The 27815-nt window shown below is 38.9% G+C and overlaps 3 protein-coding genes and 1 long non-coding RNA gene across 5 annotated transcripts in view; 2 read left to right on the top strand and 2 right to left on the bottom strand.

Annotated features, from left to right (window-relative positions):
* Positions 1 to 96: 96 nt before the first annotated feature.
* Positions 97 to 13938, bottom strand: LOC141769976 (interleukin-6 receptor subunit beta). The gene is made up of 15 exons (XM_074639531.1): positions 13607 to 13938; positions 12040 to 12141; positions 11173 to 11284; positions 9923 to 10056; positions 9695 to 9825; positions 9118 to 9277; positions 8337 to 8419; positions 7800 to 8022; positions 7118 to 7318; positions 5664 to 5762; positions 4054 to 4194; positions 3705 to 3833; positions 3036 to 3120; positions 2844 to 2925; positions 97 to 1598 (listed from the first exon to the last, which is right to left on the bottom strand). The coding sequence occupies exons 1-15, from the start codon at positions 13677 to 13679 to the stop codon at positions 1083 to 1085; spliced, it is 2271 nt and encodes a 756-aa protein (XP_074495632.1). The 5' UTR covers positions 13680 to 13938; the 3' UTR covers positions 97 to 1082.
* The window catches only part of LOC141769981 (uncharacterized), a 65526-nt gene continuing 46580 nt past the window's right edge, over positions 8870 to 27815 (top strand). The window contains exon 1 of the long non-coding RNA XR_012594364.1: positions 8870 to 9054. This is a non-coding gene — a long non-coding RNA (uncharacterized LOC141769981). The remainder of the gene's footprint in view (positions 9055 to 27815) is intronic.
* LOC141770230 (erythroblast NAD(P)(+)--arginine ADP-ribosyltransferase-like) lies at positions 15118 to 17663 on the top strand. The gene is made up of 2 exons (XM_074639870.1): positions 15118 to 15402; positions 15990 to 17663. Exons 1-2 carry the CDS (start codon positions 15337 to 15339, stop codon positions 16824 to 16826), a joined length of 903 nt encoding a protein of 300 aa, XP_074495971.1. The 5' UTR covers positions 15118 to 15336; the 3' UTR covers positions 16827 to 17663.
* Positions 19980 to 25055, bottom strand: LOC141769973 (natterin-3-like). 2 transcript variants are annotated; one of them, XM_074639526.1, is made up of 3 exons: positions 24927 to 25055; positions 21439 to 21476; positions 19980 to 21072 (listed from the first exon to the last, which is right to left on the bottom strand). In XM_074639526.1, the coding sequence occupies exons 2-3, from the start codon at positions 21452 to 21454 to the stop codon at positions 20129 to 20131; spliced, it is 960 nt and encodes a 319-aa protein (XP_074495627.1). In that variant the 5' UTR covers positions 21455 to 21476; positions 24927 to 25055; the 3' UTR covers positions 19980 to 20128. The 2 variants fall into 2 exon arrangements, with proteins under 2 accessions (XP_074495627.1, XP_074495628.1); XM_074639527.1 differs by having other exon boundaries at positions 21439 to 21473; positions 24927 to 24986.

The following is a 27815-nucleotide window of genomic DNA, read 5'->3' as shown; positions in this document are numbered from 1 at the left end:
TGTGCTCTGAACACACCCTGAAAGTGTAGAGCTAAAGCTGTGTTCAGAGTTTAACACCCATCACAAGTGCTGGCTAAGGAATGACAATCAGGGAGTAACTTTAAAGAGTAGAAGTTTTAATTACAGAAATATAACTTTAATATTCATATCTCCCACTGTAACCTACTCACTGTTTAAACCCCTGCTATACTAACAGGGCAGGGCTGAATTACACACTGGTATACACTGCAAATAAAGGCGTTAACATGCTAAGTGAATTCACACATTTATAAGTCACACTTGATTGATTTCACTGCAAACGATTTGAAACCACACCACACCTTAAGCCTGCCCTGGCTGTCTGACTGGGATTCCACCTGAGTGAGGTTATACACTGTAGGGAAGCAGGCAGGTTGACGAACAAAACTAAACAAACAACAAAAATAAAGAACAGAAAACTAGTCTGTCCCCAAAGGGCAATACCCAGATCTTTCTGCCCGCTACCAGCTCACTTGCCAGGGCGGACTAGACAGCAAATAAACCCTAAAGCAAAACAAACGCAAACCAAAAACAGTCCCACGGCAAGAGCAGCTAATGACCGACTGATGTTCTGCAGAGAAACAAATATTAACAATCTTAAAACACTTTATTATCAAGTGTCATTATCAAGCCGTATTTCTACTGTTTACCTCGTGACGGTAGATCAAATATTGCAAACCACTGTGCAGTGTTTTGGCGTCTGAAACAAACCTTCAAACTCACACTTTCGCGACTCGCTAGTACCTGAAGCAACGAATGTTTTAACGCAGGTCTGGTTTCAGTCTGAACGCCCACTAACCCTGCATCTGAGGATTCATCAAATGGCCACCGATCAGATAATAAACTCTTTTCATGTAGGTGCCACCTACCAGCCAAAGCAATACGTTTTGCCCCTCCAGTGGTGAGGATACAGTCAGAATAGCTTAAGGTGTCTGACCTTTTGACCCAGCATGCAACACAGAAGTTGTTGATTCACTCTTCATCTGAAGTTGTTACAGTTAAGCAACTGTTTACTGTATAATCAGTCTCACAGATCAGATAAAGTCGATCAGTCCACTCACTGTTCACACATCCATTTCGCCCAGAAAGGACGAGTTTGCCACATACTCGGCCTCACAGGTCATCTGATAAACACAGTGACTGTTCGCCATTAATTCGAGAAAAGGACATTTCACAGCGGTTTCTTTCTGATAAGACGTCTCGGACAAGTCGACCTGTCTGTGCTCTTCCTCTTTCTGAGGAAAGCAGCTGCTGGCTTCATTCAGCAGAGCAGCATCTCGGCTCTCCTCGGGTAAGAAAACTTCATCGGGATGTCGGCAGTTAACTCCGTAGTCGGCGTGGTAGGACTGGAGAGAAACCAGCGTGCGCTCTGTGATTACTGGAGCATCAGAAATGTACTCCGGGTCCAGTTTGAGGGCCGATAGTTTGCTGAGGTGGCTCATCAACAGCAGAGAGGTGTCTTCGTTTAGGTCCTCTTCTGAGGGCCGGGGCTTTGGACCGACCGTGATGAGACTCTTCTCTCCGAGTACATCCGTCACCTGGAAGTCCTCCATGTCCAGGATGTTTATCTCTGCAGTTTTCTGTTGAGGGGAACAATTGATTTCAATCAGGAAGTTTCCATTTCTGGCCGTTGTAGATGCATAATCTTTCTCCTAAATATAATGGAAGTCAACAGTTAAATAATGTCTGATTACAGGGATGAATCCTCAAATCTGTCACCAACATAACTGCCAGCCCGTTCTCCTTCCCAGGGCGTCAAATACCGACGCTTTGTCACGGCCGTCTGCGTTCGATACCGACGCACGAGGCACCCTTCAGCGTCTGATTGAGACGCATCGGGCTTTCCATTAACTCCAATGTAAACCCATCAGCAGTAAGCGAAAAGACACACAGGCGGGTGAGAGAGGAGGTGGATGGGTCCAACAAACACAGGGCTTTCATCCAGGAGGCCGCTGTTCGTGTCCCGTGCGTTAACTTTCACTTTCACGTTACAATCAGCTGTTAGTTCATGTCCTGTGTTCTCAGCATTCAGTTTCATTTTCACTGTAGAAACGTAATAAGTTTTAAGCTCAACCATGTTGTTTTTTCCTAAACCTAAATAACTGGTTGTGTTGCCTAATCCTAAGCAAGCGTTTTTGTTTAATTCACAACATTAAGCACGTTTTTACTGACTGAGTGACGCTGAGAGGTCTGACAAACTGTCAGAAACTCAAAGTTTCATGCAACAAAACCTACCCATTAAATAATCAATATTTAATCAAATGAGATTATTTACATTTTTTAAATATAAAAATCATTCAGCTGCCTCATTCCAACATACTGAGACTAATGTTCAGAGAAGTCCTGAAAGGAGAGAAACAGTGAAAAGATGCAGATTTTTGTTCTTGTTTTAAGAAAAGTGAATCTTTAAAGGTGCTAAATGCAGATCGGGAGCATTTCTGTTGCCTCCACACAGCTCTCAACATGGCGTAGCGTATCGTAGCTAACTGTTCTAACAACAGCAACAGCGTTAACCTGAGGGGGGAACCGCTATCGTGACGATGCCGTGGGGCACGCTCACATGCACTAAAAGCATGCACGACGGGCCAGCGAACAAAGCGCAGAGAAGCTCTGATTCCAACAAACACAGAGAGGGAGAGAGACTTCATTCTCTGCTTAGGTAGACATTACTCCTTTAGATCTTTGTTCGAGGATATATATTAATGCTCTGGGTATCGTATAGAGAACCTTTAAAACTGAATATGAGCTTAAGCAACAGATTGTTTCTGTTGGATTCGGCTGTAAAAACTGAATCTGGCATACGCCAAAACGACAGTAACACTCACCTGGTGGTTCGGCTCCATCAGCCACTGGCCTGTCGTACTGCCCCGAGGGCTGGAGATGTGCGGGAAGAAGTACGACTTGTACCTGCACAGTAAAGGTACTATAGATGAATTTGAATTTAACAGCTAGAGTAAGAAAGTCAGGTTTTTTCAAAGGACATTTTTTTTGGCCCATTGATGTGATTTTAGACTCACAGAGTCCTGGACAGGATGGAGATGATGAACACAGAGACGGCCAGCAGCAGCAGAGGAGTCGCTGCTGCCACCGCCGGCACCTCATCTGGAATTAGACATTCATGGTTCGTTCAGGATTTACTGTGTTTTAATGTTTGTATTCCTCTAACCTGAAGTCACACTCTAGATGTTTATAACACAGTAAAACACTTACGGGAAACACATGGGAGACCTTATTTATTTTATTTATCCAAAGCATCATAACCAGGGGTGATTTTACATTCTCTTAGCCTATTATTATTATTATTATTATTATTATTATTATTATTATTATTATTATTATTATTATTATTATTATTATTTTCTGAAATCATTTTTAGCCCTCGACTGTTAGATTTTGTGAACTTGTTTATTAGAGACAGAGGACGAAACAATTACAGGTATAAAGGGATTAATTTAAACAGGTTTAACATCCAGTATTCTTTATAAAGTCATAATTTCATGAGGTTATAAAGGGTTAACATTAAATGAGAAAAGTTTACCAGCAAGAGAATAAATATTTGATAGCCTTAAAGAATGACTGAGAGCTTTACTGCATTATATATTGGTACAAATCTTAACTAGTCTTAATTCCTGTTGTGATTAACAGTTCAAATGTGATTATTAAATGACACTCTGACTTAAACTCACCAAAGTGTGTCCTCACGGGGATGATGCTTCTGGAAACATCGTCAGCCAATAGGAGAAGAGAATACTCAGTGTCGGGGTTCAGGTCGAGGAAGGTGTGATCTGTCTTTTGGTCGGGCCACAAAGACAGAGCTGGAGAGGAGACAACGTGCTCCGTAGTTACAGATAGATGGTCAAATCAAACTACTACTAGATGAACCAACAGATTCACTCAAAGCTTCCTAACAGCTCTGAGAAAGTCCACGACTTTATTGCAACAAAGTGAAGTGGGATTTAACTCACTACAAAGTACTGTGATATAAATTCATTATTAAGACTCACTGACTGATGAAGAAAACTTGCGTTAACCTACTACGTCTCTCCGAGTCTTCCCTCAGCCTCACGCTGTATCTGTTCACTCTGATTGGTCCAGCCCTCCTTTGCCACGCCCACGCCACCGTCACCGTGGTTTTGGTCACGCCCACCACCTTCAGTTGGGCCGCCTCCATCAGAGCTGAGAAAAACACACACAACAGTATGTCCCGTTGGACGTCTCTGTGGAGGTTTTCTGTCCCGAAGAGATGATGTTCACGTTGAAATCAATCTTTTTTTATCAATTCTTTGGCGGTGTCCAATATCTTCCATTCAAAACACAACGGACCGATTTCCTTTAACACAATAAATCCTCAATAAACGTAATTTAATCTCCCATTCTAATCTCAGCAAAGCTCCATAATAATACAGTCTAAACACGGATCAGACCGAGAGGATGTGGTGACCGAGCTGTCCTGCCTTCAATCTACCTGACTTCAGGAAGAAGCAGTTGTCTGACGTCACACAACAACGGAAGCGCACAACCATCAACTAACCCAGAGGTCATCAACCTGCGTCTCTTCAGCTCCTCTCCAGAGGCTCCCTGGGGATTTATACAAATGGAAATGAATAACTGTTCTTTGTTTACATTTTCATTTTTATTTATCATTGTTGTAGGTCTATGGTACGACGGTACGACGGTACGACGGTATGACGGAGTATTAGGGCCACATTGAGGAAAAAAATAAATCCGAGATTTCAAAAATAAAGTCATAATATTATAAAGTAGTAATTTTACATGTTATTTTATTTTTTTTCTCGTAAAGTTATGACTTTATTCTCGTAATATTACGACTTTTTTCTCGTAAAGTTATGACTTTATTCTCACAATATTATGAATTTTTTTCGTTAAGTTATGACTTTATTTTCTTAATATTACGACTTTTTTTCTTGCAATATATTCTGACTTTATTCTGTAAATCTCAGATTTCCCTCAATGTGGCCCTAATACTCCGTAGTACATTGTCTCTTTGGCCCTCACTGCATTAGACTTATATACTAAATACTTAGACTATAAACTGTGTTACCTTCATCACAATGATCACATGTTTTGCGGCTCCAGACAGAATTTTTTGCCTAAAATGTCTCTTTTGATAGTAAAGGTTGCTGACTCCTGAACTAAACCAAACCATCAACTAAAAAGACACCTGACATATATTAGCCTGTATTTAATTAACATAATACATACTATCATATAGGAAACCTGTTCTGCATGTAAACTGGTGTCAAAATATGTCGCCATGTTATTATTAGGTAGCTGGTTACGGTAAACAATCTCTAAAAGTTATCTTCTCTGCACACAAGTTATTCGGAAAAACGTTAAAAATGCCCCAAAAAGATGAGGAGGCTTCACTACAGGGAGTTCAACTGTTTGTACACTAACCAAAGAAACATCAGTTTGTCACAGTCAGCCATGGTTTTTGTTAACGTTTGGTGTTGTGCACCCGGAACGCTTGGAGGTCGGAAGTTGGAAATTTAAACTGGGAAAATTCCGACCTCCGAGTTGTCTCCGAGTTGCATTAGCTGAGGATTGAAGTCGCAGGATGAGCTGGTTTAACTTTGTTTAAAAGGGTGAATGCATCATGCAATCATCATGACCACCATGTTTACCTCCCTGCTGCAGACTGGCAGGCAGCGACTGAGGAGATCCACACTGCTGGTTGTAGACGGGGATCACGCTGATCAGGTAGGACTCATCAGGGTCAACGTCTGTAAACACACCATGACACAGTTGGTATACTACAACGGCATATTAAGGCCATTGTAGATAAAAAGTGGGTAATATTCAGAAAAAAATATTAAAAAAAAAGAATTTCAAGGTTAAATTTGTAAATTTATGAGAAAAAAACTTGGATATTCTCCGAGATGTAAGTTGCAAATTTACAAGAAAAGAAACTTATAAAATATGGACTCCTAAATTTACGAGAATAAAAAAGGAGTGCAATACCGTGGTAATGAGAACAAATGTTTTTTTTTGTTAAGGAACCACATCGCTTCTCATCCATGAAACAAAACATGTATATGCATCTTTCAGGACCTTCACTTCACTCAGAGGTCATCTTTACCATAATAACACTACTTTAGGAGCAACGAACTTCTGATGGTGGCTGGCGGTACCACGGTTTGGCACTTTTGGAGTTTTTTTTCTCGTGAATTTATGACTTTATAATCTCGCCCCCTCTCCCAGCTACATAATATATATATTTTTTACCTACAATGAACCTAATACACTGTTGTAGATTACGCTGCACATGTTGTAAATAGAACGTACTGTTTATGTTCTTATATTAATTCAACTCAACTGACATCAACAGGAAGTGTTTGATTCTCACAGCAACTTAACAAGCAGCTGATTATAAGAAAATAACGGCATGACTTTCATATGACAGATCTAGATGGTGATAGATTACACAGGAAATCAGAGGCATTTAATGTGCACCGTCAGGCATTCAACTGTGAGGCGTCTATAAAGATTTCCCCCGCTCAAAAGCACAAGGCTGCATGGTGATATTCTATACTTCATTATTAATAACTCCAAAAACAACAATGTGGCACAGAAATATATAGTTTCATTTATTTATTTAAAAAAAAGGCTCAGTAACTTCCTAAAATAGCTGCTCACTGTAGTTTTTATCAAATGTTATTTAAACAGGAGGAGATAGTGCATTTGTTGGGGACTACTTTCAGCGGTGGATTAATCCATGTTTGGTGCTATGTGTTTTCACAGAGGAAGAAGAGATATCAGGCTTTATACTTGTTAGAAGATACATTAATTGTTGGTTTTAGGTGTTTTCATTGTATTTATTGACAATAAGACAAATATTTATCCTTGGATAAAATGATAATTTAGTAATTTGGTTAGCCATTGGGCCTGGTTTGATCAGTCCCTGATGTTTTAACCTTTTTTAAAAGCTATTTCTGAACTTTCACTTTCCCTTTTCTTCACACTGGCTGAGGGATCTTTAGTTTAAAACATGCACAACCTAAACGTAGGACAAGTATCTTCTCTAATATAGTTGGACATTTAATAAATGAGGAGTTGTAATAGTCCAGCACAGTTTCACCTGGTATGACGGTGGAGGTGGTGGCGTTGTCCACTGTGGTCCAGCCACTGGAGGACGGACGAGTCTCGGAGCGCCACTGAACGGCGAGATGAGTGACGGGCGGGACGGAGGACGGGGCTGTGGGGTTCTCCCACTGGACCTGGAGGCCTCTCAGAGCCGGGAAAGAACTGGAGACCCACAAGTGTCTGACCGGCGGGAGAGCTGCAGAGAACAACACAACAGGATTATTAGTGATTAAATAGGACAAGATCATCTGCATCTTCATCACTATGATCAGCATCAACACCGACATAATCACATGATTTAAAGCAGCGTTTTTCCATCCATCGCTATTTAAATTTGTTTAGCATTTTGCAGGTTCATAACTATGCAACATTTCTCTGGTACAAGTTCATAATTAAAGAGAACATTTGAGTGCTGTGTTGCAATAAGTTTTATGTGAACATTGTGACACTGATCTGTTGCTTCCTTCTGATAGCAAAAACACATCCAGGATGTTGCATAAGAGTGGAGAGTGTAAGCTTTCAATCCGATAATGTCAGTTTAAATGTTGAAAGCTGATTTAACAGATAAACACATTTCTGTGTGTGTTTCTCAGGACTCACTTCTGCTCAGAACTCCTCTGCGTCTTGGTGCATTTCAACACATCCCCAGGACATGACCATGCAACTCACCAACTCACCGTTCGGTCTTTGTGTGTCAACGCTGAGACGTGCAGCAGGTCCGTAGCCGGCCGTGTTGAAGGCCGCCACCGTGATGCTGAAGTTCCCCTCCGCCACCGCCACCACCAGCAGCGCCGTCACCTCTGTGAAGTTTTGAATGAATCTGTCCTGCAGCTTCTTCACCGGCTCGTAGCTCAACTGGTATCCAAAGATACGACCTCCGGCAACACGGAGGTCAAGGTCCTGCAGAGAGATATTTTATACCACATTTGTTTGAAATTGTGAGACTGGCACCTGAATTAGTTTCAGTCGTAGTCTTCTGACAAAAAAGTCAGTCAAATTTGAGTTTGTTTTAATATTTATTATATTATTTATATCATAAGTAGGGCTGTCAAGCGATTAAAATATTGAATCACGACTTGTTCCAAACGATTCCCTGAAGACAACGTCAAAAAGAAGACGAGAGAGGACTTACCGAAGATGACTTTTCTTTACATGATGAAAAGGGAAACCATTTTATTAGATAGATAAGACTATTTAAAGTATTTCCGATGTACCTTCCACATGAGATGAAGGAGAAAAGATCCACCAGAGTCTGTTTTCTCCACTCTGTAACACACCTCTGGAGGCCTGGACGGCACTGGCGAAGAAAAAGCACACTATCAACAACATTTCCAGCTCTTTAATGTAATTGTTTATTCTACTGTAGTGCCAGGTATTCTCAGTTTCTTCCCACAGTTGTTCTAGTTCAGGGGTCAGCAACCTTTACTATCAAAAGAGCCATTTTAGGCCAAAAAAAAAAAGAATCTGTCTTGAGCCGCAAAACATTTGAGCATCATTGTGATGAAGGTAACACAGTTTATAGTCTAATTATATAGTATATAAGTCTAATGCAGTGAGGGCCAAAGAGACAATGTACTACGGAGTATTAGGGCCACATTGAGGGAAAAACAATCTGAAATTTTCAGAATAAAATCAGAATATAACGAGAAAAAAAGTCGTAACTTAACAAGAAAAAAGTCGTAATATTAAGAGAATAAAGTCATAACTTTACGAGAAAAAAACAAAATAACACGTAAAATTATTTATAATATTATGACTTTATTCTGGAAATCTCAGATTTATTTTTTTTCCTCAATGTGGCCCTAATACTCCGTCGTACCATAGACCTACAACAATGATAAATAAAAATGAAAATGTAAACAAAAAACAGTTATTCATTTCCATTTTTATAAATCCACAGGGAGCCGCTGGAGAGGAGCTAAAGAGACGCAGGTTGCTGACCCCTGACCCCTGTTCTAGTGAATTCAGTCCCTCTGTCTGAATGTAAACCGTTACCCCTGTCCAGCGTCCTCGCGCTGACGTCAGAGCTCCAGTCGCTCCAGATGCCGGACTCCTCTCTGCAGGCCACAGCAGCTCTGTAGACGGTAAACGTCAGGAGGTCTTTGATCGTGTAGGTCAGCGTCTGATAGCGATGTGCACAGACAGAATCTGGAGCCTGGAAACATAAAAAACAGACAGCAAATGTATGAGAGAAAAACGGTTTGTGGTATTTTCATTAACCCAATTTACAACTTTGCTCTGTGAAGCAACTGTTAAGCTCTCCGCTCTGCCCTCTCTATCTCATCATTGTACCTCCATCAACATTAAAGTGATGAACACATCACTTATTATAATTATAATCCAGTAATATAACATACTGTATATGATATGATTATGAAATTGGTCATTCAAATTGCAAAATAAGTACTTTTGCTTTTTGCACTTTAAGTATATTTTGATGCTGACACTACAGAGTATTTGTACACTGTATTTTAGCATTGCTTCTCTTACTTAAGTAAAAGATCTGAGTACTTCCTCCACCCCTGCTGAGTGCAATGTGTTCATCAGTTCTGAGTGTTTGTGTGATACTAACCTGGCTCCATATGTGAGTGTTGTCGACTCGGTAGCGAAGCCGGCAGTCGCCGTCACCGCTGCTTCTCCAGGAAACAACGACCGAGTCCTCAGTGGAGTTGAGTACAGCTAGGACAGGCTGAGAGGGTTTGACTGAGGAGAGGAGACAAGGAAACAAGGAGTCTGCTGGACAATTCACATGAATTAACAGTCGAGGAAGACGACTTGATGAAGTATCTGGTCCACTAACCTGCATCGTAGAGAACCACGGTGTGAGGGCGGGACCAGGTGTCCGTCCCCATCATGTAGTTTTTGATCCTGGCTGTTACGCTGAGGACGGCTAACGGGTTGAAGATTCCCTGACAGGAGAAGATTTTATCTCCGCTGAAGAAGCAAAAGAAAGAGATTAAGAGTTTACTGTCAATATTACACATCTGTTGCTTCATCTTTACACTTAACTCAGTTAAGTTAAAATTCAGTGGACTGTCTACGTATTCCTTTTATTGGGGAAAATTCACATCCGGAGAGCCAATTTATCGAGGCCTCCCCCTTCATTTGAACCCTTGGGGATTGAATTTAGAAAGTATTATGAGTCTATACAAATTATAAACAATAAGAAATTAATTCACGTACTTATTTGCAACAGGATTTTTTGGGAGAAATGTGATTTATCGTCTCTGTGAAGTTATTATTAGGGCTGTCAGAGTCAACGCGCTAATAACGCATTAACACAAATTAGTTTTATCGCCACTAATTTCTTTAATGCATTAACGCAATCATTTTTGCAGAGGTTGTAGCGGCTCTGTTTTAAAGCTAGACTGAAGATAGTGGTATCATATGAAACTATAAAACCTGATGAATCCATCGGTACCAACCATGTCATACTAGCTTGTCCTGAAGGAGGTTAAATAACACTCCAAACTTACGCTAAATTTATGCAAGGAAAAACTGTCATGTCCATTTTCAAAGGGGTCCCTTGACCTCTGACCTCCAGATCAGTGAATGTAAATGGGTTCTATGGGTACCCACGAGTCTCCCCTTTACAGACATGCCCACTTTATGATAATCACATGCAGTTTGGGGCAAGTCATAGTCAAGTCAGCACACTGACACACTGACAGCTGTTGTTGCCTGTTGGGCTGCAGTTTGCCATGTTATGATTGGAGCATATTGTTTTATGCTAAATGCAGTACCTGTGAGGGTTTCTGGATCAATATCTGTCATTGTTTTGTGTTGTTAATTGATTTACAATAATAAATATATACATATGTTTGCATAAATCAGCATATTTGTCCACTCCCATGATGATAAGAGGATTAAATACTTGATAAATCTCCCTTTAAGGTTCATTTAGAACAGATAAAAATGTGCGATTAACTTGTGATTAATTGGCATCCCTAATTGTCACACAGGCTCCTCTACATGTCAGACATGAAATGATAGCTACAACTTACAAAACATATTTCATTAGTAAGCCGTCTCCCTTTGGTCAGTGTTTACCTGCTGAAGAGGAGGGAGACGTTGGGCTCAGTGTGGCTGTTTGACTCCCGACTCCACTCACACGTCATGGATCTGTGGGACATCTGGTAGCAACAGGACATGTCCAGGGTCTCTGCAGGAGAAACAACACGATGGCTTATGGTAGCAAAATGACAGGCAACAGCTCCGGTGGACATTTCCTGCAGCCAGCATGCCAATGGCACGCTCCCTAAAAAACAATTTGTTAAAAAGTGTTGTGTTTATATTTTTGTTTCTTCTGTGAAGAAAGAGACTGTTAGGCATCAAACCATTCAGAGTTAAATATTTTTAAATATAACGCTTTAAATATAACGTACACAGTTCAAAGGTGACTCACTTTGTCAAAATTAGTCAAAAAGTGACAGAAATGTGGCCTGATTTCTCAGTATATTATCCTTATGCAAACTCACCCACAACAGCTGCTATGGATATTATTAAATCAATATTATTAAACCTGTTCCTACCCAACATAAGCATATTTGAGTATGTAAATCCACAACAGTATGTGAATACAAAACAGAGGGAGATGCTTCTCTGGTAGAGCCAAAGTCAATATATCCGACTGTCAGTGGTGGAGGAAGTATTCATATCCTTTACTTCAGTAAAAGTACTAATACCACAGTGTGAAATACTCCACAAGTCAAAGTCCTGCATTCAAAACCTTACCGAAGTAAATATATATATATATATGTGTGTGTTATCACTTCTACTATGTACAGTAAGTATTATACTACTACTGTGGAGTAGAAGCTGAATAAAATGAAAATACTACACAAAGTGTAAAAAACAAGTGTGTTTTGTGTGTGTGTGTGTGTGTGTGTGTGCGTGTGTGTGTGTGTGTGTATTCACTCTGTATGGACGCAGGAGGTCGAGGGCCACAGTCTCTGAGGTCAGTCACACACACTCGCTGGTCCTCACACAGCTTCAGATCAGAGCCCCTCACCGTCACCTCTGACACACAAACGCACAGAGAACAAGACGTCACTCTGAAGCTGAATGAATCAGTATGTGCAGGTTGTATTTGTTGTTTTGGGATTATTATACTAAATAGATTTGCTAAAATGTACCACATGATTGTAAATGCATCAGTCAGGGGTCTGAATTCCTGGACAAGATACAAATGAAATGTGGGGGCGAGTTGCATAAACTTTAGTTTAAGACTATAGTCTTGGCCTTAGATCGTCAGGTTAGACTAATCTAATCAAGCTGATCTAAGTCTGTTGCATAAAAAGACTTAATTTAAGGGTTGTAAAGTTAGCCACCTCTCCCTTGTTGCTATGGCAACACACTGTTGGAACATCAGTTAAAGGGACTTTTTACAGGTATAAATCTACGGGGTTGGGATCCCATGCGTGCTCGCACATGCAAAATGAAATATAGAGTGATATTGTGCTTTTAGCTGACGTGCGTCGCCTCACTGTTTTGAGCGATGCTCGTTCATGTCTATGTAGAGCGAGCACAAGCGCGAGCAACAGGACGCTGACTTTCGTTGACTTAATGACCACAGGTGAAGCTGTTAACAAGCTTTTCTGAAAGTTACAAATAGTCCCTTTTACTATTTCATCTGTTATCTATTATTTTTAAGCTATTTTAACTGTTTATCCATTACGTTTTTGGATTCTTGTATTATATTCTTGAATTGTTTCTGAACATCTTTAACGGTTCTAACGACCGTTTATGCGTTTAGTTTATGCTGTTTTGTTGACCTGTTCTGTACCTGCCTCTCATACCGTGTCCACCATGTTTTCCACTTCTGTGAAGTGTTTCACTTCACCCATAATGCATTGCACGATGTCTTGTAATAGACTGGTAATATAATAATATTTATTTCAAATATACCAAATGTAGAAGGGGAAATCACTTGGTTGACACATAAATTAAACCTGTAACGGGGGGTCACATGCACATACGGGTTTGTTTTAAGTGGACACAAGTCATGAAGGTTGGGAACCAACAGATTAGGAAACAGGAGTCACACAGAGAGAGAGAGAGTTCAGTATTTGTACATGACACTGACCTGGGATCAGTAAAAACATCATTGCATCATTTGCAAAGAATTAAACGCTAAAAAACAAACAAACAGCCTGAAAGGAAATACGAGGTTCTTGTACTTGAGTTTTTCCATTTTATGCTACTTTCTACATTTACTCCACATCTCAGAGGTAAATATTGTACTTTTAACTCCACTAGGCTACATTTATATACAGCTTAGGGACAGTTTAGTTAGTATGCATTGCTATAGATAAAAGGCTCCACATCCCTGCATGATAATAGCGTATCTTTTGTGCATAAGATAAAAAAATAAATGATCTTTCAGGACCTTGAAGGCTCCATAATGAAACTCTCTGAAAGGGGCCATTTTGCATAGTGAGGACTTTTACTTCTTAAAGTACATTTTCACTTACGGTGTACTCACCATGAGAATACACACAGACGAGACTCATCACCGTCCACGCAGCAGGGTGCAGCTTAGGAGCCCAAATGTCCATCTTAACTGGTCAAAAATGACAAAGATCAGCTCATTGTAAACATCCAGAAACCTTCCACACATGCTGCGTTTCATCTAACTGAACCAAAGACTAACAGAGATATGTGTTCATTCTTAACTCTGATGTGTTAAAGGATGTGAGCGGTGGATGAGAAAGCAGCAGATGAACTCAGACTGAGCAGATTGTGATCAGGAAGTTGCTCCACGCCTGTTAGTGACACCCACAGTGACGGCCACCTACACGCCACTCCCTCGCAAAAAAGAAGTATACTTCAAGTTTATTCCCAAGTATACTTTATGTAATAAGTATACTAATATCAATGTACTAGTAGTATACTTGTAAGTGCACTACTTCAACACTTCTTGGGACTAAATTGGCCCACTTTTTAGTTTATAAAACACTTTTAAGTAAATGTAAGAGTAGTAAACATTGACTACACAACTAGTTTACATTTAAGTCTTATTTTGTACTGCAACTATACTATAAGTATACAGATAGTTTACTAGTTTTATTCTTGTTTACTACTTAAATACTTCTTGGGACTAAATTGGCCCACTTTTTAGTATATGAACAGATACTTTTAAGTATACTTTAAATGTGAGAGTAGTAAACTTTGAGTACACAACTAGTTTACAACCAAGTTGTATTTTGTACTGCAGCTATAATATGAACAATACTACAAGTGAACTTATAGGTATACTGTTTGTTTACTAGTTATATACTTGCAGCCCAATTTTTATTTAATGAAAGTCTTTAAAGTATACTCTCAGTAAACTACTGGTTTAATCGTTGTTATACTGAAGTAAAAGTACTAATACCACACTGTGAAAATACTCCAAACGTCCTGCATTCAAAACCTTACTGAAGTAAAAGTATGTAAGTATTATCATATACTGGTAGCCCACTTTATAGTTCATGAAAGTACACTTTAAAGTATACTCTCAGTAAACTACTAGTTTAATAGTTTTTATACTGCGAGTATAATTGTATGTACTTGAAGCACACTTTATAGTTTATGGAAGTACACTTTAAAGTATACTCCCAGTACACTACTAGTTTAATAGAGAACTTATAGTACTTAGCAAAATATACTTTTCTGTATACTTTTCAGTATAAGCCAAGTATACTTAGAATTTTCTGTATACTTGTCATACTTGCCATGGTTGGTACCAATGGATTCATTAGGTTTTTAGGAGTGTTTGTTGAACACTAAAGCATGCAAACATGTTCTAATAGAAACCCAAAATACAAGTATGAACCTTTGAAATGAGCATGGGATGTCCCCTTTAACAGATATTAGTTTCATTGTCATGAAATGAAACCTTACTAATATCATTTTGTTCCAGTTCAAACTGTTCTCAACAGGAGAGACGACTCTTTGGTTCTTTCACAACCTCGATTCGTCACCTGGTTTGGAGTCGACTTGAAGATAAGTCTTTACTTTCCCTTTTATGGTCATGTTTATTTCTTCCTCATTGTATAGAATTATAATGAGCTGTCTTACTGTATCTTACACCCACTGTTGAACTTCCTTAATTTCTCCCTATATAAGGGCAGTATACACAGACCATATCGTGCTATTGACAGGTGTTTCTGCTCGACTCCACAGAGATTATTTAATCTAACAGCTGTGTCTGTCTGCAGGTTTTGGTGGAGGATGGCAACGATGGCGCTTTGGACGGCGGTGCTCCTCATTTATGGAGTCTCTACAGGAATTGCAATGGTACGCCTACACTGTATGATGATTATTGTAACATCTGTAAGAGCCATGTTGTATTATTTACAGTGTATTTGATTCTCATTGTAAAATGACATTGTGTTATATCTCTGAAAATGTTTGATATGCGTTAGAATGAAGGTAATTAGTCATGTTGTAGCTTTAGTTACTAGTTACTTTATTTAGGTTTTGTATCAATATATAACATATTATTATTAGGGCTGTCAAAGTTAACGTGATAACGCGTTAACACAAATTTCCACTAATTTCTTTAACGCAGCTTGCCATTTTTAGGTTGTAGCGCTCAGTTTTAAAGCTAGCGTGAAGATACTGGTATCATATGAAACTAGAAAACCTGATGAATCCATCTGTACCAACAATGTCATACTAGCTTGTCGTGATGGAGGTTAAATAACGCTCCAAACTTTTGCTAAATTTTGGCGAGGAAGCCTACGTGAGTCAGAAACCTTTACATCCTGCTAGAAGTGGCAATTGTGGACGGTTTATAACAAGCTGCCATCACAACATCTGTAGGTAAGATGACCATGAAACAAGAATATTTGTTCTTATAATGTTTATTGTTTCTTTTTAAGAACTACAATAAACCTGGACCGAGCAACAACAAACCTGGACCGAGCAATAATAAACCTGGACCGAGCAACAACAAACCTGGACCGAGCAACAATGCTGAACTTCAACTGGACATGGCTCCGAACTCTGTCGACGACATGTACTCTGGCTGTCGGAACGAAATGGCGAAGGCGGTGACGACCAAATACCTGGAGAATGAGAAGAACAAGAACTCCCAATTCAAAGAGGCCTGGGCCATGGCAGAGACCCAGTACAATAAGAAATGGAAGAAGACCATCCCCGCTGTGGGAAGAGAGCAGACTTTAGCCATTTATGTTTACACCTTTATCAAAGGAGACATGCATCGTCCCCTTAATGACGCCGTTCGGACCCAGGGACGTCAGTACAAGACCACATTCGGGTATCACGCACTTCACTTCCTCCTGACTGACGCCATTCAGTCTATGAACGCTCGCAGGCTGTCACAGCTCTCCGATGGAGAGGACAAGTGTCTCACCGTCTACCGTAGAGTCAACGGCTACTTTCCCCAGGATGTCGTCAACAAGCCAGTTCGCTTTGGCTCTTTCACTTCAACCTCAAAGGGTGACTACCCCAACGCCGAAGTCTTTGGCACCAAGTCGTGCTTTGAGATCATCACGTGCGAGGGAGCAGACGTCTCGATGCACTCTAAATTCGAGAATGAAATAGAAGTGCTGATTCCTCCTTACGAGGTCTTTAAAGTTAAGGAGGTTCTGCAGAAATCAGACGAGCAGCCGGATCTTCCATGTGAAGTTGTCTATAAACTGAAGAGTACAGGACAACCCGTGTCCAATCTGAATTGTGCTCTTTTTGAAAATTAAGCACTCAAACACGTTTTACGTACAGTTAACAAAACATGTCAGGATTTAGGATATTTAAACATTGCAAATTATCTTTAATTAAAACAATTGACATCTGAATAACTCCACAATATCAAGTTGCATTTAAAAGTTGAATAGCCAGAGGTGTAGAGGCATGACAATGAATCCTTAAGATTGTGTTATAATAGATCTGTATTGAACTGTTGAATAAAGGAATATCAAAATTTGTATTTAAGTTGTATACAATTATAGTAACACATTGTCTTATTGCCCAGGGAATCTGTATTTAAATTGGATGTATATAATCTGTCCTACAATGTTTCTGTATGAAAAACTGTCTACAACAATAATTAAACATCCTCGTGTTACACAAGTTTGTCAAATGTTTTATTATGAGATATTTTGACTAATAATTAGACATATTGGTAAGATTTTGCAGTTCCATTTTATGTTACTTTATACTCCACTACATCTCAAAGTTCACATATCCTCTTAAGCCCTATAGGAGGCTGGAAAGTGTGGTTCTCCTAGATAAATCTGTAATAGCTCCACAACTACCAGGTCTATATGCATGATCTTGGTCTCTATGGATAGGTGTGGATAAACTGGGATGAACCAAAGGACAAAAATGTACATTTTTATCCTCTCCTAAATTGTTTTCTAGATCAGACAGTAGGTAACACCATTTTCGCAATGATGCCGTGCACAGAGATGCACCTAAATTCATTCAGCAACTCCTCGACTACAACTGAGCCAAAGCAGATATAAATAACATAAAGCACATAGATTCTACAAAGGTTTTAGTCAGGATAGGACCAGGAGGACTCTCCATCTGGCACACTTTGGAGACCTTTCTACCTCTTGAAAGTGAATCTGGCTCTAAAATACTCCTGATATCCACTACAGGAGGCTATGTGACCACAATGGAGCCTTTGGCCACGACATTTACCCTGAGCATCATCACATTCTACCATTGAGCATCATCACATTCTACCATTGAGCATCATCACATTCTACCATTGAGCATCATCACATTCTACCATTGAGCATCATCACATTCTACCATTGAGCATCATCACATTCTACCATTGAGCATCATCACATTCTACCATTGTGCTCAGTATAAAATCAATAAAAAAAACAGCTAAAGTGTATAGTTTTGACTCAAAATGGAGTAGTTTTATTATAATAATGAAATATGATCAAGTCAAACTTAGATAATAACAAATAATATCAATAACAATGTAAATAAGATAACAAAAAATGATCCAAAGTCAAGTACGTACATTCAATATTAAAATATTATAAAGTAAAAATACAATTTCTCGTGCGTTGATTTTGTAACTAAAATATTGAAATCGTTGTCAAACAAACATTGTTTGGACTAAATCCACTTGAAGTGTTGTTTAAGTCACATTAAGGCCTCGTCTTTTAGAAACTATTCAGAAAAATAGACCACCCCAGCATTTTACAAAGTTTTTAAAGGCGGTACCGGGTTCGTCGGGTAAAAGAGGATATTATGATACATATTAAAGAGTACCTATTATACTTATTTTCAGGTGCATATTTATGTGTTGGCCTGGAATTTGTAACTTTGCAGACCTTAAAACATGCACACAAAACTACATAATGCACTAAAGGAAAAAGCACAAAAGCATAATAAGTCCTCTTTAAAGCTTTAGTTACTAGTTACTTAATCTATTCATAATTTGTATCAATAAACAACATATTATTAGGACCGTCATAGTTTAGTGTTTTTGCAGTTAGTATACAAGACATCAACATACAATACTGACAGGACATATGTTGGCAATCAAACTGTGACTTTAGAATATCACCACCAATTCAACATAATAAAGCTAAATTTTCCTTTATATTTATATATTATTTATATTTCCTTTATACAATATAAAACACTATTATCTAGAGTCATTGGCATTTTCATGTGTAGCATGCTGTGCATAAACTGTAGACTATGAGCACAAATGTAATGGGTTTATTCTCAATACTCATAACAGTATGACTCTCTCTCTAAAATCATCCTCCATTGTTGTGCACACCAAAGAGTGAACTGAATCCTATTTATAGTGTAAAGCTCTGGTTTCTAAGTGATCTAATTGATTACAGGTGTTTTCACAGGTGCATTCTGGGTGCAGGTGATTGATAATTGAGTGTAGATATTTCAATGTTGCAAACAACATACACAGGTTTTTAGTTTTGAATGATGTGTCTAATGTATCAATCGAATTTGGATGCAAATCTAACACCTAATGTACACCAAAACACACAACTATGTTTAAGCCTTGATAACATAAGCAACATAAAACACAACTCAACCAGTAGAACATCAAATAATCCAAGCTAACCCCATTTAGCAAGTCAAGACAAAGGAAACACAACTTTAACCTTAGCAAGTATTCAACTTTGCTATTGTAATTCATAACAACTACATTTTAACTGTCAGCCTATCCCAGGGGAAGGGCTCTCTTACCTTACCTTAAGGACACCAAGCAGACACCCTCAGAGATGAGCAAGACAGGACTTTGGTTGGAATGTACAGAATACAATCCAGTTTTATTGGTTTTTAAAGATAATATGAAGATTACTGGTTACATGAATTGAATGATACAAAAAGGAACCAAAACACCCAGTAAAATCTCAAAAGATCCCCAAAAGCTTCAAAATGCCCAAAAGAAAAAGTCAAAAATATCCTCAGAGTCAAAAAAGCCTCCTATAATCTGTTGTCTCCCCTTATTTATACAGATCCATGTATGGTTAACAATCTAAACATCAACAAACTATTAGATACGTAAGACCTTTAGTGAAGGAAACTTTCTTACATATGTTTACCAACCAGTGAATATTAAAGCACACAGGATTACATATTGAAGAATGAAATAAAATCAAATACTTGTTATCACTATTAAATGAGCACAAAGACATATGGGATTATATATGTGGAATAAAATCATATCTGAGACTAAATCACTCTAAGCTCAATAGAAGAAAATAAATCATACCGATTCACCTCAGTTTCACAACAATGTTTCCAAGTATTTCTGTAATTTTCAATTGGTAAGTCAATTAAACTAATTAATTAATTGGTTAAACTCTGAATTAGGGTAGGTTTTGGGGGTGTGTGTGTCTGACATAGGTGAAACCTCAACAATACATTTGTTGCCTGGTAAACAAGTTGTTGAAAAACTGAAAACTGAAAATGAAAAACACTCATTACGGGTATCCAACATACAATATGTCAGGTACTGTAACTCATGGAGCCTCTTCCATTATGCTTTCAGGGTCTACAGAGGTTCACAGGGATCCACCACAGTCCGGACTTCTCCCACTTGGACGCCTTTGTAGATCCCGGTGATGGACGTCCACTTGATGTCCCCGTTCCTGTAGGTGCGTTTGAGGCGTGCAGTGTAAGGGATGTCTGCCCCGTGCTTATACGCCACCATACTGACACTGCAGGAGTGCTTTGGTGGAACTTTGCACTCAATAGCAACAGAGTGGGTGGTTGACTTGGTATGACTGGTCCCCTTCGAGAACTGGAGGGTTTTCTCTGCGCTAAACCCAACAGTTTCAGAGGCAATATTTGGGATTCCAGCAGTGATGCTAGTCGTGACGCCCGTTTTCAAAGAAAAGCTGGTGTCCCACTTTTGCTCCACTTGGGTTGCCTCTGAGAGGGTGACAGTCTGTGTCACTGGCTGGTTGCTGTTGTTGGTGATGGCAGACTTGGTCAAGATCTCTGGAGGATACTTAATGATATTAAGATTATCAGTTTTATACTTGACATCAGTTATGTGCTCGCTGGTTACATCTGGGTTAAAGGTCAGAACCTGGTAGTACTTGTACAAATACTCTTTACCTTTACAGGGAAGGAAGAAGTTATTACATTTAACATGTACCTTCCCAAGACCATACTTGTTCTTCCCAACATACATGTCATTGGGGGAGGTGTAGACTGAATTTGCAGGCACTGAACCCCAGGAGCCATCTTTCCATTCCAAAGACTCAAAGTCATCTTTGTTCACCAGGATCTCAAATGTGGAGCGACAGAGCTCTTTGCCTGCATAGGAGTAGTGGCAGTAAGAATCCAGGTCAGGGCAGAAGAAGGCGGGCTCTTTCCGATATTTGGCAACGTACTCGGTGCGTTTTTCGTATCCGTTGTAGATTGAAACCGCTCCATCGGGGATAGAGCCGTCAAAGGTCTCCCATTCCAGGTTGGTTTGTTCAAGGGTCACTTTGAGAAAGCACAAATAGGAACAATGTTAAGTATAAACCAAATCAATCGATGTATTCCCAAAGCTTTTTGAAAATAGACACGCTTGGAATAAATGCTTTATAGGGCAAAACAAAAACTGGCCAATGGAGAGGGTGCCCCTCGCCTGGGATCACTTTGCCTTGGGAGACCCTCCAGGAGCTAATGCCCCCGACAACACAGCTCCCAGGGTCACACAAACCCCTCCACCACGGTAAGGTGGCGATTCCTACATTTTTTGTAAAAGCAATGTCTATTCATCCCATTTTAAGTGACATATAAATGAGGACACTTGGAAAAGAAACAGCAGCATGGAAATATCATACTGTAACGGCAGCTTCACTTTACCTGGTGTAGCCATCATCAGCAACACTCAGCTTCAGCTGCTGATGAAACACAACAGAAGTATTGTTATTTAAAATATCAGATCAAATGTTGAGCTACTCAGACAGCTAAAAGGCAGAGTTTGTGTTAAAGAACACGAGCACAGCAAAACAAGACTTTGATGATGTGAAAGACGAACATCTTTAGATTGTCTCATGGGAAATCATTTTTTGCAGTTGATCTCTAATTATAATTTCAAGCAGTGTTGAAATGATTGCTTTCTAATTATGTGAATGGTCGTAAAATGTTTGTATAAATTAACTTTCTCCTAGTAACCTAGAGCTACTGAACTACACATTTTCAAGTTTTTAAGTGGTTGAAATTTATGAGAAGCACTCTCCATCGGCTGATAGGTAACTGGTGACAGGGTTCCACGAAACAAGTGTAACACCCACCACAAGTGCTGGCTAAGGAATGACAAATCTTAAAATATGTTTTAATTACATAAATTAAATTAAACAATTCATATTCCCCACTGTAACCTACTCACTGTGTTAACCCCAGCTACACTAACAGGGCAGGGCTGAATTACACACTGGTATACACTGCAAATCAAGGGGTTTCCACGCTAAGTGAATTCACACATCTATAAGTCACACGTGATTGATCTCACTGCAAACAATTTGAAAACCACCCCACACCTTAAGCCTGCCCTGGCTGTCTGACTGGGATTCAACGTGAGTGAGGTTATACACTGTAGAGAAGCAGGCAGGTTGACAAACAAAACAAAAACAAACAAAAATAAAGAAAAGAAACTAGTCCGCCCCCAAAGGGCAATACCCAGATCTTTCTGCCCGCTACCGGTGTTACGGTTTAACAGGCGACCCTGTTAACTGGCGACTTTCAGCCGAATGAGTCTGTGGTTGTCGTAGTTACGGCAGCTGTTGAAAGCAGGAAGAGAATACGTAGCTGTCCTCGTGAATGCCTCTTTGTTTAGTATTTCATTACAATGTTTAAACATACCGGATTGGTCTCTGGAGCTTTGGAGTCTTGTTTGTGGAAACGTGTCCGCTATATTCTGCTCGCGTTTGAAACGTTGCTTGTTATGATGAATATGTTGAAATCAGGAAGAGCAGCGTCGCTCTTCCTGTAAGCTAATACAAGTTTCTAAATACACATATTCGTCTTTGGAGCCTATTTTAGTAAACATGTGTCACGTAGAAGAACTATTCATCCCTTTAAGAAAAAAAAAAAAAAAGAATACAAATGTCAGGTTTTACGGGATTTGAACTCATACCAAAATTACAGCTTGTGTGACAGACGGAGGTTTCCTGCAATGCGCCACCAGCACTGAGGTGCTCACAGGTGAATGTCATATTCATCTCAAATATCACACGCTAAGTAGTCACTCTGAGACGCAGAAGGCAGCCAGATTAACTTGTGACCACACTGTCCGTGTACTTCAGACCATCTGATTTACAACACAAATAAGTGTCTGTTTATGTTGTTGTTGTTGTTGTTGTATTCACGTGGAAATAGTGAAGATTGAAGATCTTCTTCGAAAGAAAATGTTTTCAAACCAAAAAAGCACTGGATTGAGAATTGACCCAGACAACAACACAGAAGTCAAACACTGAAGTTATTTTTATTCAGGAGAGGCCAACAAATTTCACTTGTAGCCAATCAATCTGCACAACATATGACCCTCTCAAGGGGAAAACATACTATTTACACAAAGGGAGAAGAGGCAGAGAATATTGCAGGGCGTACATGATGTTATGTTCACAATATATGCATCCATTTTTGACATATGGATTGTCCATGTTATATTTTCATTATATCGTTACTCTGTACACACACAACATGTATTGCACGTCTGTACATCCTGGTAGGGGGATTCCCCCCCCCCATTGCTCTTCCTGAGGTTTCTTACATTTGTTTCCCTGTTCAAAGGTTTTTTTCCTCATTCAATGACAGGGTCGTACTGTAAAGGACAGAGGGTGTCGGATCCTGTACAGATTGTAAAGCCCCCAGAGCCAAATTTGTAATTCTGGGCTATACAAATTGAATTGATTTGATCTCTGCTGAACCTTCTTAGTGACACTACTGATATTCTGCTCTGACTTGAGGGTGATGATTGAGCCCAGGAAGCAGATGTTTATGTATGTTTTCTATAACTGATGATCTTAACTTTTAAATTTAATAGCTACTAACATAAATATATAATTTATCTTAGAAAGAACCTGTGTTAAATGGCTGCTTTGTGAATATAAGATTAAATAGTAGCAGGATGTACAGACATGTGTATGTTGTGCAGATTGATTGGCTACAAGTGAAATTTGTTGGCCTCTCCTGAATAAAAATAACTTGAGTGTTTGACTCCTGTGTTGTTGTCTGGGTCAATTCTCAATCTAGTGCCTTTTTGGTTTGAAAACATTTTCTTTATGGTGCAGCTGATGCGAGATCTTCAAACTTCAATGTTTCCACGTGAATACAACAACAACAACAACAACAACATAAACAGACACTTACTTGTGTTGTAAATCAGATGGTCTGAAGTACACGGACAGTGTGGTCACAAGTTAATCTGGCTGCCTTCTGCGTCTCAGAGTGACTACTTAGCGTGTGATATTTGAGATGAATATGACATTCACCTGTGAGCACCTCAGTGCTGGTGGCGCACTGGAGGAAACCTCCGTCTGTCACACAAGTTGTGATTTTGGTATGAGTTCAAATCCCGTAAAACCTGACATTTTTATTCATTTTTTTTTTCTTAAAGGGATGAGGTTCTTCTACGTGACACATGTTTACTACAACAAGCTCCAAAGACGAATATGTGTATTTAGAAACTTGTATTAGCTTACAGGAAGAGCGACGCTGCTCTTCCTGATTTCAACATATTCATCATAACAAGCAACGTTTCAAACGCGAGCAGAATATAGCGGACACGTTTCCACAAACAAGACTCCAAAGCTCCAAAGACCAATCCGGTATGTTTAAACATTGTAATGAAATACTAAACAAAGAGGCATTCACGAGGACAGCTACGTATTCTCTTCCTGCTTTCAACAGCTGCCGTAACTACGACAACCACAGACTCATTCGGCTGAAAGTCGCCAGTTAACAGGGTCGCCTGTTAAACCGTAACACCGGCTCACTTGCCAGGGCGGACTAGACAGTAAATAAGCCCTAAGCAAACAAACAAACACAAACAAAAAGTCCCACGGCAAGAGCAGCTAATGACCGACTGATGCTCTGCAGAGAAACAAATATTAGTAATCTTAAAACACTTTATTATCAAACATTAAAATACATGTCAACTAAATATTAAAACACTACATAACTAATCTTTAAAATACCTGGTACGTCGATCTACTTTCCTACCGACTACCAGCCGCCTTCAACGCAGCAGGGGAACAGGTCTGAATTACATGAACACAAGACATGTCCCACACATTCAAACCTGACAGCATAAAACAATACACAAAGACACCATCATGTCTTAAGCCAACCAGTTGTTCCTGCTCTTTCGTTCCCTGTCTGCCACGTGGAATGAGGTGTGTACCTGCCTCACTCCACCGGCCTGAATCAACGTTCCTCCTGCAGGTAGCCCTATATGGGCAACCCTCCCTCATGGTTGCCCCTCCCCTTTCCCGGTCCGTGTCACCTGCCACACAAGTAACAGAAAGCAAAGTTATGAGGCACACAACAACTTTGTCAAACTGTCAGTGACTGGGGTTACGAGGCTGATAAGGAACTGAGGGGAAAGGCCAGTTGGCATTCATGTTTCCAGTTGGCATTTCTGGTTTATACTCCACCCTGATTGCTGATCAGCTGCAGCCGCGCACACTCATCCTCACAAGGAGGGAAGGGCAGCACCTCAAGACGCCCGTTTTCATAGAAAAGCTGGTGTCCCACCTTTGCTCCACTTGGGTTGTCTTTGAGAGGGTGGCTGTCTGTGTCACTGGCTGGTTGCTGTTGTTGGTGATGGCAGACTTGGTCAAGATCTCTGGAGGATACTGAATGATATGATGATTATCAGTTTTATACTTGACATCAGTTATGTGCTCACTGGTTACATCTGAGTTAAAGGTCAGGTCTTTGGGGGAGGTGTAGACTGCATTTGCAGGCACTGAACCGTAGGAGCCATCTTTCCATTCCAAAGACTCAAAGTCGTCTTTGTTCACCAGGATCTCAAATGGGAAGCGACGATGCTCTTGGCAGATGGATGGGCCGTTGCTACCAGGGGTGCGTGCGCACTCGACACAAGGTGTAGCGACCTCATGGGCACCTCATGGGCACTGTGTGCAAAAGATCTGAAAAATGTCAGAACGAAAAAGTTTGAAAAAAAAGATCTGAAAAAATGTCCGAAAAAGAAGATCTGAAAAAAAAGATCTGAAAAATGTCGGACAAAAAAGTCTGAAAAAAAAGATATGAAAAAAGTCTGAAAAAAAAGTCTGAAAAATATCCGAAACAAAAGATCTGAAAAATGTCGGACAATAAAGGTCTGGAAAAAAAAGATATGAAAAATGTGTGAAAAAAAAGATCTGGAAAAAAAAGTCCGAAAAATATCCGAAACAAAAGATCTGAAAAAAATCTCAGAAACAAAAGATCTGAAAAATGTCAGATAAAAAATGTCCGAAAAAAAAGATTTGAAAAATGTCCGAAAAAAAAGATCTGAAAAAATGTCCGAAAAAAAGTCTGAAGAAAAAGTCTGAAAAAAAAGATCTGAAAAGTGTCCGAAAAAAAAGTCTGGAAAAAAAAGTCTGAAAAATGTCCGAAATAAAAGATCTGAAAAATGACGGACAAAAAAGTCTGAAAAAAAAGATCTGAAAAAATGTCTGAAAAAAAAGTCTGAAAAATTTAGGAAACAAAAGATCTGAAAAATGTTTGAAAAAACAGATCTGAAAAATGTCGGACAAAAAAAGTCTGAAAAATATCCGAAACAAAAAATCTGAAAAAAATCTCAGAAACAAAAGATCTGAAAAATGTCGGATAAAAAATGTCCGAAAAAAAATATCTAAAAAATGTCCGAAAAAAAAGATTTGAAAAATGTCCGAAAAAAAAGTCCGAAAAAACAGATCTGAAAAATGTTGGACAAAAAAAGTCTGAAAAAAAATATCTGAAAAATGTCAGAAAGGAAAAGTCTGAAAAAAAAGATCTGAAAAATGTCAGAAAGACAATGTGTGAAAAAAAATATCTGATAAGTGTCAGAAAAAAAAGATCTGAAAAAATGTCAGAAAAAAAGTCTGAAAAAAAAGATATGAAAAATGTCGGACAAAAAAAGTCTGAAAAGAAAGATCTGAAAAATGTCAGACAAAAAAGTCTGAAAAAAAAGATCTGAAAAAATGTCTGAAAAAAAAGTCTGAAAAATTTAGGAAACAAAAGATCTGAAAAATGTTTGAAAAAACAGATATGAAAAATGTCGGACAAAAAAAGTCTGAAAAAAAAGTCTGAAAAATATCCGAAACAAAAAATCTGAAAAAAATCTTGGAAACAAAAGATCTGAAAAATGTCGGATAAAAAATGTCCGAAAAAAAAGATCTAAAAAATGTCCGAAAAAAAAGATTTGAAAAATGTCCGAAAAAAAGTCCGAAAAAACAGATCTGAAAAATGTTGGACAAAAAAAGTCTGAAAAAAAATATCTGAAAAATGTCAGAAAGGAAAAGTCTGAAAAAAAATATCTGAAAAATGTCAGAAAGACAATGTGTGAAAAAAATATCTGATAAGTGTCAGAAAAAAAATATCTGAAAAAATGTCCGAAAAAAAGTCTGAAAAAAAAGATATGAAAAATGTCGGACAAAAAAAGTCTGAAAAGAAAGATCTGAAAAATGTCGGACCAAAAAGTCTGAAACAAAAGATATGAAAAATGTCGGACAAAAAAGTCTGAAAAAAAGATATGAAAAATGTCGGACAAAAAAGTCTGAAAAGAAAGATCTGAAAAATGTCGGACCAAAAAGTCTGAAAAAACAGATTTGAAAAATGTCGGACAAAAAAGTCTGAAAAAACAGATCTGAAAAATGTCGGATAAAAAATGTCCGAAAAAAAAGATCTAAAAAATGTCCGAAACAAAAGATTTGAAAAATGTCCGAAAAAAAAAGTCTGAGAAAACAGATCTGAAAAATGTTGGACAAAAAAGTCTGAAACAAAAGATCTGAAAAATGTCCGAAAAAAAAGTCGATAAGGCCTTAGGTTCTCCTTGGTTAATCTTTTGCTTGTTTTATACATTTTACAACATGCATACACCATTCTCCATGCACACCTTACACTACTGATATTCAAACTCCATACTTTTGGATCTTTTTGTTCTGCAAAATTTACTGTACTTTTGTTAAATAAATTAATTGATTTAATCGTAACCACGGTGTGTCTCCCTATTTGTCATGGCTTTGAGAGCCAGG

The sequence above is a fragment of the Sebastes fasciatus genome, chromosome 6 (assembly GCF_043250625.1).
Source record: "Sebastes fasciatus isolate fSebFas1 chromosome 6, fSebFas1.pri, whole genome shotgun sequence".
In the NCBI taxonomy this organism is placed as follows: domain Eukaryota; kingdom Metazoa; phylum Chordata; class Actinopteri; order Perciformes; family Sebastidae; genus Sebastes; species Sebastes fasciatus.
This window is presented reverse-complemented; position numbering and strand designations above follow the sequence as displayed.